This window comes from Engraulis encrasicolus, chromosome 15 (genome assembly GCF_034702125.1).
Source record: "Engraulis encrasicolus isolate BLACKSEA-1 chromosome 15, IST_EnEncr_1.0, whole genome shotgun sequence".
NCBI classification, from domain to species: domain Eukaryota; kingdom Metazoa; phylum Chordata; class Actinopteri; order Clupeiformes; family Engraulidae; genus Engraulis; species Engraulis encrasicolus.
In genome coordinates this window covers 28,487,816-28,503,905 of record NC_085871.1, presented here as the reverse complement: position 1 = coordinate 28,503,905, position 16,090 = coordinate 28,487,816, and the positions used below count along the sequence as shown (strand labels likewise).

Genomic DNA, 16,090 nt, shown 5'->3' with positions numbered 1-16,090 from the left:
CATTGCTTTCTACATATTCAACACACTTAAAACGTGATAGTACTGAACACTAATCCACTGCTTTACGTTTTTTTTTTTTTTTTTGCGATGATGTTAGTAATGCGGCCCGCTTGAGGTCCACATGGGTTGTATGCGGCCCCCGGACCAAAATGAGTTTGACACCCCTGGTTTAGATGATGTTTTCAAAGTGGAATTAAGTTTTATTCGGAATTACATGACCCATGTAATGTTCAAGTTGGGGTACCCTCCAAGTGCTTTTGATGGAAAGCAGAATGCAATGGGAAATGAACTGTTACTAACGGCTACTAATTTTCAATGAACTAATTCGCCATGCGGTAGTGTTAAAAACACCTATAGGCCTATTCTACACACAATTCTTGAACAGGCTATTCATTCAGCCTACCATACACAACCTGTATTATTTTCCAAGCCTCAAGTTCCCATTTCCATAATTTGACCTGTCTTTTGTTTATTCACTCTTCCCTTTCTGATGAAATCGTGGTGTCAGTGCTTCTCAGTTCCATGAGAAAAGTCGACTGGAATTCCCGTAGTTTGCATGCCATGCGGTGCGATCCTCAGCGGCTTTAAAAACCGGCCAAACCTCAAAAAACACTTCCTCGCTTCTGAGGCGACATTTGCATTCTGTTTGTACAGCTGCTTCTTTGGAAGTCTCCTTATACCCCAGTATCACTCTCAGCATCAATTCGGTGTGAGAAGTTCACTTTCACAAAACCTGGAGGTCATACGATGTCATGGAGATGGTAGAAAACGGGACTGTAACTTGGTTTTTGCCAACAACAGAGAAATTCGAACCCCTTTTTTTTCCTCTCTCTCTTTTTTAAAGTATCTGCTGTGTTGAGGGTAAGGGGAGAAGACCCTCTATTGTCTGGGGATAAGTTAACAATTGAGGGTGTTTCTTCTGTTGGAGAACTGACTCCAGCCTGAATGCCGGTCCCTAAATATAGGTTGGTCAAATTCAGCAGGCTTTGAAAAGAAAAGGTAGGCTGAAAGACAAGCCATGCGTAACCTTATATTTCCCCAGGGAGCGGGGCCGAAACTCTGTTTCAAGGGCACGTGTAGACGTAATTTATACAACTAGGCTGAAGGGGGGGTAAGAAATGCAATTTTACTTTCCAATTTCGACCCCACAATCTTGCCATTTCCACTTTTTGTCTATCTTTGTTTTATTTTAACTTAAATTGCATTTTTTCTCTCTCTCTCTCTCTCTCTCTCTCTCTCTCTCTCTCTCTCTCTCTCTCTCTCTCTCTCTCTCTCTCTCTCTCTCTCTCTCTCTCTCTCTCTCTCTCTCTCATATTCCACATCCAATCCATTTCCCATACACACACATGCTATCGTTTATGCACACACACACACACACACACCTGTCACTCCAATGTTTTGCCTAAACTCTCTCTATAATCCTGTTTCTGTCTTTTTATATATACATACACACACATGCAGGTGATGAGGTGCACGCAGACCACTTCATGGACGAGCTGCACAATGGCGTGAAGCTGTGTCGCCTGGTCAGGGAGCTGCAGAGCCGCGTCACACAGAGCTGCCCCTCGGACAAGTGGCAGGTGAGATGAGATCAAGGCCCTGAGCCGCCGCTGCAGTAGGGGGCACAGGGGGCCTCCCTATGGCAGACAATTGCCCCACTGAAGTGCCTTTGTGCACAACCCACAGTCTCCATTCTCCTTTCAGCAGCCATTCAATTTCTCATCTTTTTTTCTTTTCTTTTCTTTTTTGTTTTAAGCCACTTCTCTCCCACTTCTTTTTTTTACCTTTTTTTTCTTTCATTATTTATTTCTTTCCATGTGTGCTGTAAAGGACGTTTTTTCTTTTTTTTTCTTCATTCACCACCTTTTTCTCACTTTTTTGCCCTTTTTCTTGCCTTTCATTTTCTATTTTGTTCCCTGTGTGTCCTGTGCAGGACTTTCCCATGAAGAAGGTGTCGTTTAAGGCGGACGCCTCTCCAGGCTCCTTCTTCGCCCGCGACAACACTGCCAACTTCCTGAGCTGGTGCCGCAAGCTGGGCGTGGACGAAACCTACATGTTTGAGTCAGAAGGACTAGGTGAGCACCGCAAAACTGAGAAGGGTCACAATGTTCCATATTAGTCACACTTTTTTTGTTTTGTTTCGGATAATGATTGTAGAGAGAAATCTCTTGCCATGTCATATGCAACTCTTCTGATGTAATCTAATGATCCGGCTCATGCATATGGTGATCTTAACCATAGTGTCTGTCCAAATATGTAGTTCAGACTATGGTGTGGACTTTCCACATTAAGTGTTCCCCACCACATCCAACTTCTAGTCCGAAACACTCCCAAAGAAACCTTGATAGAAATCTGTTGATGGATGGCTCTCATTATTACATTTAGTGTTATTGCTTCTTAACTTTCTGCCTGGTGATATTGGTACAAGGCGTTTTGTTATGAGACTGAAAGTGCAATGGGGTCAGTAAGAGAGAGAGCAGTTCTTTGGTATATGAAGTGTTGCCAACTGAAACCACAAGCATGCGTCTGTCTGTCTATGTTCACACCATCCCATTGGATCGGTCGCATATCCCAGAACAAAGCTTTCGTTTAAATCCCAAATTCAACTCGGAACCCACTCTCCTCCCACCTTCCCGAGACTGATGGCTCTGGCTCTAGGTGACCCTGTTCACTGAGGAACCCCTGACCTGAAAAAGAGCCTTGAATGGTTTTTCGCCACGGATTAGTGTGCAAATATTGGGTGAAGGCCCTGTGTGACTCGGTATTGAGGCCAGGGAGGCCCAGGGTGAACCCGTGGTTCTGCCAACAGCAGGCTCCTGCTCTAAGGACAGACAGACACAAATGGACAGAGCTGACGCACAACCAGGCTGCAGAACAGTGAAAGTACCTGAAGTGAAAGTCAAGTGAAGGCCCAACTGGGAAACTCCAATTCCCATTGTCATTGTGACACAGCACTCCATAGCACACAAGTGAACACTGTAAACAAAATTGCTTATGCCTCACCCCTGCAAGGGGCTGTCAGATTCACTTCAGTTGCATTACCAGCACCACACATGCATACTTTCTGTGCTTTGGAAATGTTGGTGTTTGTAGTCTGTTGCTTGGTTTCTGTTATTTTCTGATCATTTCATCTTTATAGTCTTGCTTCATGAAATGTTGTATAATGAATCAAAAAAAGTTGTGCAAGATTGTTTTAGACAGTGAATATACAATGGCAAATTTACAAATGCACACCATTTAAGGCTGTTGTTTACTGAAAATATTTCATAGAATACTTAAAATATTTGAAGTAAGTAATCGGCATTTTGGCCTGAGGAAAGTGAAGAAAACAATGATTCTTCTGCAATTGCGTGTGTGCTTTAATACAAATTTGATGACCGCATCATCCGGTCATCAATTTTTTATTAAAACACACACTGTGTCCCTTCGTACAGCAACAAGCTTAAGGCGCGTGCTCCTAGAGTAGGTTTATCTGTGGTCGCTTGAGCTAATTAGGAGTGGCTAATTGGCGTAGTAGCCCGTGCCGATGAGCAAAGCAGAAGATAAAGGTAAACCTGCATTTGTGAGTTAAACAGCAGGTCACGCTGCGAAGAACCCACCACATGTCACCGGGGCGCTTAAGGTTTAATCCAAAAAACCCGGTGACTGACTGCTACTTCTTGAGATCTGTTTTGTAGTCGTGGAACAATTTAACTGAGTGCCTCTTGTGTTGGCCTCCACCGGTCAACTAGCGCAGTGGTTCTTAACCTTTTTTTCTTAACGCACCCCCTTACCTGTGCCCAAGACAAGCCGCGCACCCCCAACCCAAACTTCTACATGTGTATACGCACTAAAAATGATTTAAGTGATTAATTACAATGATTCTTGCTTGAGACATTAATCAATGCCTTAATGACTTTACATGGGGACTAAAACATCTTTTAATTAGGTTTTGACTTGGCGTAATTATAATGTTCGCCATCAGAATTTTGGTCACAACCTCAACACAAACAAAATTCCGCGCACCCCCTGAAATCTCTGGCGCACCCCCAGGGGGTGCCCGCACCCCAGGTTAAGAACCACTGAACTAGCGCATCGCCAAACACCCAACTAAGAGGCTTGTCTCACTCGAGCTTTAGTTTTCCCCTCACTAGACAAAAAAAGACGCTTAAATTCAAGTGAATAATTACGTAAACACTCACATCAACACGTCAACTTGCCTAATCAAGACAAGACGCGTAAGATCTACAAATTGTATAACACAATGAGATAATTCTTGCCTGGGGGCATGAAAATGTACACATCTCTGTTACGTAAAGTGTTCTTGTTAATGATGGTCAGTCGGTACTGCGCTTAAGCACATTTGCATCTTAAAATTCCTATTTCCAGTCTCATTAGTGAACACTTTTTTTTCTTTTTTCCCCTCCCCTCTTCCTCTCTCTGCAGTTCTGCACAAGAACCCACGGCAAGTATGCCTATGCTTGCTGGAGATCGGCAGGAAAGTATCCAAGTGAGTTGATGGGCGAGATGGAAAGAAAGCATATATCATACTATGGATTTCTTTATCCTCATAACGATAATATGTCACGATATGCAATGTATGTTTTCCGTTTTTCTCTTTAGTTTTTCTTGTGTCATGTTGCAAAACCATTTCTCTTTAAAGTGAATATTTTTATTATCCCTTTTACGGCTATATGAAGAATAGAGCTTGAATGCTGACAACACGAAATGCTGTTAAATTATATTAAATTGTATATTGGCTGTAATAATGCATCAAATTGAGCTGTAATAATGGATCACGATAGAAAAGTGCTTATTGTGCCCTTTCTCCTCTATCACGATAACGATATACATCATATCACTCAGCTCTAACGGGCACTGAGCTTGCCTTGACATCACGGCAACTGCATGATTTTTTTTGTTTTTGTTTGTTTTTATTTGTTTACTCGTTTTTAACAGCAGGGGTTAAGTTCAAGGTTTGTTAAAACCTGCCCCCCTAGGGAGTAGGATTATCTGTGGGCATTTCTATTGGTTTTTATCCATTTATTAATTTATTTTTCTTTCTAGCAGTTTTGTGAGGAGTAAAGGTTGGGGATTGGTGGGCCAGAGCTTAAGTGTGTGTATGCGTCGTCAGAATGTGCACGAGATAAGTCTACTGCAAGTATGGCTTAGTAAGCACTCTAAGAGGATTTTGGGTAGAGGGAGGAATTGAAAAATCTGTGGTTTGCCCGCCTCTAATGCTATTCATTTTGAAATGTTTTTCATTTAGTTGTAATTCTTCATCTTTAGGTTTTCCTGTCAGTGACCCTAATGTGTGGTACTCTACTGATCTAAGTATGGAGTGGAGTAAGGAGTCTGCACACTTGAAATGCATACTTTTTGTGTTTTTAGATGCGTCTCAGTATCTCTATAAGAGGTTATGTCTGTCAGTCAGTCTGTCCGTCTGAAACGCATTCTTTAAATCGGCCAAAAAACAAAACACGATCTTCGCCGCCATCGGACGCATCTTTTGTCCACCTGTCGGACTTTTTTATTCAATGGCAGAACTATGGCATCGATGGTGGAAACGTAGTTCTGCCATGGAATAATACCCAAAAAGGATTTGAGGTGTGCAGACTCCTCACTCTAAAAATTCAACCATCCTTTGTCCTGCACGTGAACCTGGGATGTGCCTGATCTTCCTTTATCAACCAGGTTTGGCGTGGAGCCTCCGGTGCTGGTTAAACTGGAGAAGGAGATCGAGCTGGAGGAGACCTTGATGATGGCAGGAGACCCAGCGCCCGCCGTCAAGACCTTCACCGTTTGCTGCCAGCATGGTAGCCTCTACCAAGGAGTAAGTGTGTGTGTGCCAGTCTCTGGTAAGGTGTGTCTGTCTGCAGCCATGGTCTAATGATTGAGGAATTGGTCTTGTGATCGATCATTGAAATCCATTCCAAAGCAGTGGTGGAACAATTGCACACAGGGCCCCAGAGCAAGACACCGCTAGGGCCCCCTCCCCTACAGCCTGCCAAGGTCAAATATTGATGGTGGTGGTGGTGGGGGGCTATTGTGACCATATTCCAAGTGGTCTAATATAAGGTCTTTTGAAAAGTTTTAAATTGAACTACTACAAAAATACATGTGCCCTGGTGTAAATGGAGTAGCGGGGGTGGAGAGATATAGGCTGCCAAGTCTGACATGTCTATAGGATCTCTGTGGATCTTTAATGGTTTGAGTATCAGCCAACTGAACCACCTCCTGCGAAACCAAAGTAGACCCAGACTGACTGGTGGAGCCAGTGTTGTCTACCTGGTCCAGCGTGACATGTCGGCACAGTGTCTGTCTACACATAATACAGTCTCTGAGTAAGTCACAATGTTCCATTGTTTGCCCCCCTCTTTTCTTTTCTTTTTTAAACGTGACTTTTTGGGGAAGAGAGAGATCGAATGACCTGCAGCTACACTTCTTTGTCCCACAAAACTTGTTTGGAAAGTTTCAGTGAAAGGAGATATGATGGCCTCTCCTCTCTCTCCTTTTGTGTTTATTAGTAGTAGTTGTGTGAGGCCTGACTCTGCTTGTTTATTTTGCTCTCATTTCCTCCCTCTATCTTCTCACACTGGTGTTTGTTGCTGGTAAACAGTCATGCCCCACCATCATCCAATACGCACACACACTTACACACACAACTCCCAAGACCACTCTTCCAATACACACACACACACACACACACACACACACACACACACACACACACACACACACACACACACACACACACACACACACACACACCAGTCTCTCTCACAGGCATACAAACAAACTCCATCTCCTGCCCCCAAAATGGACTGTACATACACATGGACACACACAAACTCCTAACCCAATTTCCAGACCATTCCTCTCAGACATTCTTTACTTACTCACTCACTCACATATTCACACACGTGCAGGCACAGACACATTTTCAGTCGTCGTCTCCCCCCCCCTCCAAATGTGATGTACCCAGGCAGGTCAGGGTCCCTGTGACCAAGCGCTGTGTGGTGTCGCTCGCTCCGCTAGCCATCCAGCCAGCTGACCCTCCCCTCTGGGGTCCGCAGTGTTAACGGCCTCCACTCAGTGTCAATAAACACAACAGTCCACTGGCCTCTCCTCTCCCATAGCCCTGTCAGCACTGGCCCACATGACTGCTTTCGTCCTTGAAATACAACACACACACACACACACACACACACACACACACACACACACACACACACACACACACACACACACACACACACACACACACACACACACACACACACACACACACACACGCGCGCACAGAGGAGCTACACACACACACACACACACACACACACACACACACACACACACACACACACACTATCTCTAACTCTGCTCACGTTCAGACTGAGGAGTCACACACACACACACACACACACACACACACACACACACACACTGAGGAGCTACACACACTATATCTCTAACTCTGCTCACGTTCAGACTGAGGAGTTGCGCACGCGCACACACCATCTCTAACTCTGCTCATGTTCATACACACACACATGCGCACACTCTAGATCTGTAAGTCTGATCACGTTCCCAGTGTGGAGCTGCTGAGTCAGGCTGCAGGCAGGGCTGCGCCTCCCTGACTTTGCTGAACCCAAATATCAACACGTCTCAGGCTGAGCCTCGTTGCACATCCTTTCTCACGCTACCCCCTACTACACCGTGCCATACACCAGTGTTTCTCAACCTTTTTTTAGGCGAGGCACCCTTTCAATTCGTGAAAAATTTCAAGGCACCCCAAACCAACAAGCCGTGAAATGGCATTGCATCCGATACCACACAAGCTTAGAAAAGTAACACATTTGGAGACGTCACACAACCTACGTTGAAGTTGCAGCTGACTGGGGCGACCTATATTTACTTAATTTTAAAATTGTGCGTGAATGGCAGATGAAAGACTCCACTGACTAACATTACCATATCAATTTAGACAAATATGTATCATATTACATAATTTATTTATCGGCCACTTTTCCGCGGCACCCCTGAGGGTGGCCTGTGGCACCCCAGGGTGCCCCGGCACCCCTGTTGAGAAACACTGCCCTACACTCTGTGTGACCCACTTGGTTACTCTTCCTTCGAACAAGAAATGCAGACTTTCCAAGAAAGCGCTTCAATGTGTTATGTCTAGCATTTTATTATGCATGTAAAAAATATACAGTATATACATGTTATAGTATATCTGGCATGAGGCACCTTCAAATGTGTATGGCACTAGATGCAACTTAGATCTGCTTCAAATGTGTAGACATGTACATGTAGACGCCACTGTTTTCTGCCTGGAAACGTTAGTGGCATGAACCTGCTCTGCATCAAAATGGAACTTGTCTGATGTCTAGTTGGAGCTGAACACCCTATGCTTAAGTGTATTATTTATATAACTACAAAAGACAGTATTGACCACTGAAGGAGGTGTGTGTGTGTCCCATGCTAAGCTCTCCGTCTCCTCTGTTGCAGGACCATGACCCGGGTGACGATCCTCCATGTAACTGCACCCAGAAAGTGTCCATCGAGTATCTGTCTGAGGGCCGATACAGACTCGGAGACAAGATCCTCTTCATTAGGGTGAGTTGGCTCATTTTCTTTCTCTAAGATTATTTTTCCCCCTCCCTCTCCTCTTGGCTCTTTTCCTCCCCATCTCCATCCTTCTTGAGAGCAATACCATCTGCAAGAGACGAGCAGTGCCTAAGCAGCAGCTGTCCAGTGTACACACACACACACACACACACACACACACACACACACACACACACACACACACACACACACACACACACACACACACACACACACACACACACACACACACACACACACAGACAGCCTTGCCGCATTCATTGGATGAGAAAAGATTGGACCATACCAACGCACTCTCTCTGGCCGTTCCATTTTGTTGGAAAAATACCAACGTCATACATTGAGAATCTTGTGTACAACCATATTTGCGTTGCATTCGTTTCGCTCTTCCCAGAAGTGTACAAATCAACATTTTGGCATTTCCGTTCTTGCGTTCATTCTTAACGGATGACATGCGTGCATACATGTGTCCGTCAGTCTGCTCTTTGGGAATTGCCATCACTGACAACTGGAATGACGCTGTAACCTTAAATTGCCTCATTTGGCTTAAAGTTGTCATTTGAGGGGTCTCTGTTGTTGGCAATGGTAATCCGAGGTGTTTTTAATGCCATATAGCAATATAGTTTTGAATGGTTATGTAACCCCCCACACACACATATTGTAAATGAACAGCTGTGCTGGTGATGCCTCGTAGTCTACAATCTCACTGACAATCCACAAAGATAATCCAGCTCCTCTCTAAGCACGAGCGTTTGGAACCGCACGTGTGGACTGGAGCGCTTTAAAGAGCGCCAATTAGCTGTTCAGTACGCACTCGTATAGGGGCAGTTCATGCCATAATATACACACAAGGCGCTCACCTTGTTTTCCAACGGTCACGCATGCAGGTGCAATAATAAATTATAATACCATATTTCATCATTGTAAGTGTCTTTCAAGACACCCAAGGCCAAACTGATAAAGATAATTGGAGGAATCAAGTTGATTATTTAGTTAATTTATGAACTGAAGTTGAAGTTAATAAGAAAAAAAAGATTATGACGACAATTATTGTTCTTGTGATTCCACCTCTTTTATATTCTGCTGTGCGTCAGGTCAGGGAGTCATCTTGGGCCAGAGCCACTGTCTGTCAGAGTTATCCAGGCTTGGACATCAGATTGTGTTTCTGTATATGGTTTGTGTGTTAATATATGTCCAGCGCAGCGTGAAAACAAGTGCACAGATGGGGAGGGTCCTAAGCTCCTGTGTGTGTGTGGGTGGGGGTGTGTGTGTGTGTGTGTCAAAGTAGCGTAGCCCTTTGCACTGGCCTATCTGCTTTATTAACAAAGCCCCTGTGGCTACTACTACTATAAAGGTTGTGTAATCGGTTACATCACTTGGCGGCGACGGCCGGATAGCGGACCTGTCTGCCACGGGCATTTATTCACTTGGCACATGATTCCAAATATAGTAACTCGCTCACAGATGGGCACCCTGATCAAGACCGCATTTTGAGTACATTTTATTCACGATTTGTTGTGCCTTTCTATGTGTTGTTGTCGTTATATAATGTTTGTGAGGTGCGTATGTCTGTAATTGTACGCGTCTGTCAAGGCAGCGGAGTGTGGCGTAGGCAATGAGGCTTCACTGACCCGCAAGATGGGCTAGTCAGCTGGAAGTGATGCGGTTAAATAATGAGGGATTGAATGACATCATCGATGGAAAACTTTCCATGTTGGATATGTTCAATGGTCGCTGTTGATTTGTGTTTACACTTAATGCTTTCAATTCTCAGAATTGAAGAATGGGAAAACGGATATTGTCATAAGCCACAAGGACCTCTTTGGGACACTATGTAGACTTTTTTTTCCTGTTTCGCCATGAAGTTGTTCACACTCCCTGCTGCTAAGCACAATAAATGAACTTTTATTAAGGATTGCACACTCCTTTTGGATATTTCTTCTTTAAGTTCTTTTTTGCCATTTATTCATTCATTGGCGGGATCCTGGAATGATTGAAGGCTGCAAAAAAGACTTTGTTTATATTTATGGGAGATGTTTATATTTATGGGAGATGTTTTGTAAAATGTTTGCACTCAGCAAATCATTGTAAAGTATGCCCAGCCACTGCTGAATAACAAATCGCACAAGAGGACTTGAGACAGTTTGAGAAATAGGTAGTGACGGATCAGTTATGTCTGTAAATTCTATTACACTAAATTATATGGATTTTAATGAACACCTCTTTTACAATGCTTTGTGTACACAATTTCTCGGGAGACCTTGCATATAACAATTTTTTTGAGAATACTTCTACCTTGATTCTCATGTATTCCCAGCATGACGACGGACTGAATGCCCTTTTTCAAAAGAAGTACTTGATGTGGGCGCTTTTTATTTGTTTGTTTTTTGACCTGCCACTTCTATACATCTCCAATTATCTACTGACATTAGTGCATGCAAGAAAAGAGTAATTGATTTGGGCCCATGTGGTGGGGCTATTTTTGGTGTTTTGGGGCCATGTGGTGGGGATATTTTTGTTGTTTACAGGAAATTAAATTCATTAACTTAAGTTGTAGTTCCTGTCTTTCGATTTGTTTTCTAATTAAAATCGGGATGATTAAAAAGCCTGGAAGGTTAACTGGGCCCCAACTGGACCGGACTAGTGTGTTTACATAAGGTTTGCCATTATGTAACTGGGACGGTCTGTGTTTTTGTCTTGTTTTTCTCCTTCAGCCTCCTCTTCTCCTACCCACACACACTTGTTTTCCCTCTCCTTCCTTCTCCTTCTCCTCCCTCCCTCTCCATCTGTGTCTCCCTCTTTCTCTGCCGTCCCTCATGGTTGTCTCCTCCATACATTTTTTTTTTCTGACTCATTTCCATCTGTTTTCCATCTCCTCTCTTTCTTTCTCTCTCTTTTCCTTTCCTTTCATTTTTTTTAGGTTGCTCTTATTTTCTTTCACTCTCTCTCTTGCTGTCTTTCTCCGCCATCATTTCTGTACACATTTTGCACATATCGCCACCCATCTTTTCTTGCCCTACCTGTAAATAACTACGTATTGCACCTCTTATTTGTACTTGTGATATGGTGCCAATTTAACCTACACTGCATTCATGTGTGTTGATTGACGATTACGTTGAAACTCAGTCTTTTGTCTTTTCTCTCTCTCTCTCTCTCTCTCTCTCTCTCTCTCTCTCTCTCTCTCCCTGCCTCTCTCTCTCCTTTTCTCTCTCTCTCTGCCTCTCTCTCTCCTTTTCTCTCTCTCTCTGCCTCTCTCTCTCTCTCTCTCTGCCTCTCTCTCTCTCTGCCTCTCTCTCTCTCTCTCTCTCTCTCTCTCTCTCTCTCTCTCTCTCTCTCTCTCTCTCTCTCTCTCTCTCTCTCTCTCTCTCTGCCTCTCTCTCTGTGCAGATGCTGCACGGTAAGCATGTGATGGTGCGCGTCGGCGGTGGCTGGGACACCCTGAAGGGCTTCCTGATGAAGTACGACCCGGGCCGGGTGCTTCAGTTCACCACGCTGGAGCAGAAGATCTTGGCCTACCAGAAGAAAGGCCCGTCGGGCCCCGCGCTGCCCGTGCCTGTGCAGCAGGGCCTGCAGCCGCCCGTCATGGACCCCCTGGCCGCCGTGGGCATGTCCGACGAGTCGTCATCGTCATCATCTTCGGCTTCGTCACCCTCCTCCCCGACGACGACGCCGTCGTCCTCTTGCACGTCGTCCGCAGCCACATCCAAAGCACCGACGCCGGGCCACTGCACCCCGCGCTCCTACGCGGCGTCCCCGGCCTCCACGCCGACGCTGGCCCGGAAGGCCCCGTTCCCCAACGCCTCCACCCCGTCCTTGGGGAGGAAGGCGCCGTTCCCCAACGCGTCCACCCCGACGCTGGCCAGGAGGAATCCCATGCCACCGCCGACTCCGACACCGGGCAGGAGGACGCCTCTTCCGTCCACCCCGACGCTAGGGAGGAAGACTCCGGTGTCCACTCCGACACTGCAGAGGAAGACCCCCGCGTCCACGCCGACTCTGCCGCGGAAGGCTGCGATCCCCAAGAGGGTGCTTCAGCAAGGGCCGAGCACCCCGGCGACTCAGAGGAGGGCCCAGCAATCTCCCGTGCCGGGTCAGAAGACCGCGGTGGCGTCGCCTCGGCAGACTCCTCCGTCCACGCCGACCGTGCAGAGGGCCGCCAGCGTCAAGCAACAGCGTCGCCAGCAGCCCAACGGCAACCCGCCGCTGCCCCGCAGCCCCGTGTGCGCCGAGCCCACCTGCAAGCTGCCCAAGTCTGCCCCGCTCACACGCAGGGCGGTGGCCTTGAACAGCAAGGCCGGGGCGACCCAGCGGGACGGCAAGCCCCCGATGGGACCCGTGCGCTCCCGTCTGGCCCAGCGCCGGGGCTCGTCTCCGGTGTCCCGGCTGAGGATGGAGGCCCGCAACCGCCGGCCACTCTCACCACTCTCACCCCGACCCCTCCCCTCCTCGCGACCTGCCAGCCCCGCCAGCTTCATCTCCCTGGACTCCAAGACCACACTCTTCTCCTCCTCCTCCTATTCGACCCTGCCACCAACGCCTCAGTCCACCTCCCGGCCCGGGACGCCCACCTGCTCCAGGACTCGAGGGGTGCCGGCGGCCTCCCGCGCTTGTGCTTCCCCGCTCAACAAGGCCAAAGACCCCGCCAAGGGGAGGAAGAGCCTGGGCTCCTCCAGGCCCGGTACCCCTGCGTCCTCCAGGCCCGGTACCCCTGCGTCCTCCAGGCCCTGCACCCCCGCGTCCTCCAGGCCCTGCACCCCCGCGTCGTCCAAGCCCTGCACCCCTGCGTCGTCCAGGCCCGGCACACCGTTGTGCTCTCGCCAGGCTACTACTACTGCTACTCGCCCGCTGCCGTCCAAGCAAGCGGCCCGCACAGACTCGCCGTACCTGCCCGCCAAGAGGCAGCCCCCGGCTGGTCAGCAGCAGAAGCCTGGGACCCAGCAGAGCAGCGCAGCGGGGGCCAAAGAAGGCCAGAAGACGCAGCCCCCTTCCGGCTGCCAGAAGAGCCAGCAGCAGCGGACTAAAGTGGGGAAGAAGGAGGAGCCCTACTTTGAGATGAACAGCAGGAGGAAGCAGCAGCAGCAAAAGTGCTGAACTCTCGCCCTCTCTGACTCATTCTTAAGTGTTTACTTGCTCAGTGTCGTGCACTATGTAGAGAACACAACAACTTGCCATCTACTGTCTGTAGTGAAGTGTATGTTGTGCGCGAGTGAATACGACCTAGACGGTTTCCCAAAACTGTATTTGCTAGCCGTTACAATATGGCTTATCAAACATGGCCGCCGGTTAACAAATCGTTCTAGGGCAAACAGAAGGTCGTTTTGTTGCCCATGTTGCTGTCTGGGTTTTTTTTAGCTATTATGTTGTCTGCAGTGAAAACACCCACTGCCAGTCAGCAAAGTTTGCGTACTTCGCTAGCAGACATGGTATTGGGAAACGCATTCCTTGAGTTACAGAATATATCCAAATTGTAGGCCTGCAATGTTCACTCGTCCACTTGTACGGTTTACTACATCAGGTGCATCCCTCTGTGTAGTGCACTCCTGGAACAAGTAAATATGTCTTGACTCTGCCCTGGTCTCAACGGACTCCTTCGAACGGTTAATGAGCACTTGCCCAGAGAGACGGATCGTGGTTCATTACATTACTAAGATTAAAGCAATATTGTTTGTCCATGTCTGCTTTTTGTCTTTTAGATGTTTTTTTATATTTGTGTTTTAAATTATTTTATGATTTTATTTTTGTGTGTCATGTCATTGCCAAAAGGGTCAAAAATACAAGCCTCAGAATTTAACACTTATTCTTTTATCTTTTACTTTGGAATTTAATCAGAAATATCGACCATGTTGCAGGGTCAGAGTATTTCTGGCTTTTATTCTGTTCGCTTTTTTTTCTTGATTTCTTAATCGCACAAATTAGCCATTTTTTCACAAGACCTTAACATTCTGCCGAAAAAGTTACTGCGAGAGCATTGGCCACTGCTACAGCAGTTACCTTGCTAACATTATCTTTTTTTTTTTTTCCTTCTTTGTTTTTTCTTTTTTTTGGCTGTAAAACGGTTTAGATCGAGAAAATGATGTGCCTTTTCGGAGTGGAAGGAATGATTTGGGATTTTTAAGAGTGCTTCCAGGCGCTAGTTGAGCTGTTACCTTTTTGACCTACAGGAGATCTCTTGATGTACTCTGTACAGTGTACACTGTAGCCCCACACTAGTCTCCCTGTCTTGGTCGTTTCTAACTTTTTCTACCGCATATTTATAACAAGCTTGGCTTGCTAGCTAGCTAACATGGTCTGGAAGGTCTTTGTGAAGCTCTTTTGTCATGAATTTTTGCAGTTGTCTTTTCGTTGTGAGGTAGCCTAGTGTTTAATCGATAGGATGAAGAGAAATGGCTTTTTTTTAAAAGCATTTATCAGCATTTAAGGACAGCTGGACTGCTTTACTTTTAAGGAAGACATACTACTGATTTGACGGATCAAGAGTTCAATGCATACCCTACATGCCTAGTATCTGCTATCGCTAAGTGCAAAACGAATAAATATATATATATACATCGCCCAGTGTCTCAGAGCAGAGCTGATATTTATAAAAAACGTACTACTCAAGATCTCTTTTTGTTCAATTTCCATGGTTTATTTGTTTTGTGTGGAACTGGATGTGGATATATATATGTTTGTTTTTTTGGTGTACACATTGTATATTTACTGTATGTGTGTTTTTATGTAGCGTCAGTCAACTTGAACTAGTCTTGAGTACGTCAACCTTTTTCCAGCACTTTAAGAAACCCCCTTTGTCATGAATGTAGAATCCTATCTCCAACAATTGTGTGTTTGTGGGTGTGCGTGATGGTTCAATAAAAGAGCTGATTTTATGCAATCTTGCCTGTGCTGTTCTTTCACCCATTGAAAAGCATAAGTAGGCTGCATCCCTTTGAAAGCGACCATAACTGGACACTGTGTGCTGTGATGTCGCACTGGGGGCTAACACAACAAAGACCCCAGTTGGAAATGGAGGGCAATACAGATATTATATAAGATTCATGTATGTAACCACTTGGTCCACAACACACAAGGACTCAGCCATACTGACTATACGTATAAACAGGGCCGGATTGAGATGGACGGGGGCCCCTAGGCTACAGGTTGATGGATGCCCCCCTCATAACGCAAATTTTGCTGTAAAACTACGTACTTAGCTATATAGTCATAATTCCAAGCTAGAAATGAAAAATAACATGTATGCAGACAAATCCCAATACTGCCTCTTGTCACAATTTTGTCCTCCATACTCCCCACCCCCCGTTGGCCAAGTGGGGGCCCCTAGCCTGCAGCCATATCCACCCTGTTAGTTAATCCAGCCCCGCATGTAGGGTCATGTAATCTGCGCTGTGTAATAGGTTCTTTCTTTGTAAACTTAGAATGTTCCCTGTATATTCCCCTGCTTTTGTCCGGCTGTTAGCAGTCACAGATGTAGGCTAATGTATTA

The 16,090-nt window shown here is 46.1% G+C and overlaps 1 protein-coding gene across 2 annotated transcripts in view; it reads left to right on the top strand.

The window, feature by feature from the left end:
- gas2l3 (growth arrest-specific 2 like 3) overlaps positions 1-15,476 on the top strand; it is a 37,622-nt gene extending 22,146 nt beyond the window's left edge. For both annotated transcript variants that reach the window (XM_063217335.1, XM_063217336.1), the window contains exons 4-9: positions 1,462-1,580; positions 1,934-2,075; positions 4,426-4,489; positions 5,674-5,812; positions 8,491-8,598; positions 11,998-15,476. In XM_063217335.1, the coding sequence (XP_063073405.1) occupies positions 1,462-1,580; positions 1,934-2,075; positions 4,426-4,489; positions 5,674-5,812; positions 8,491-8,598; positions 11,998-13,701 (2,276 nt within the window). In that variant the 3' untranslated portion in view covers positions 13,702-15,476. The remainder of the gene's footprint in view (positions 1-1,461; positions 1,581-1,933; positions 2,076-4,425; positions 4,490-5,673; positions 5,813-8,490; positions 8,599-11,997) is intronic.
- The last annotated feature ends 614 nt before the right edge of the window (positions 15,477-16,090 follow it).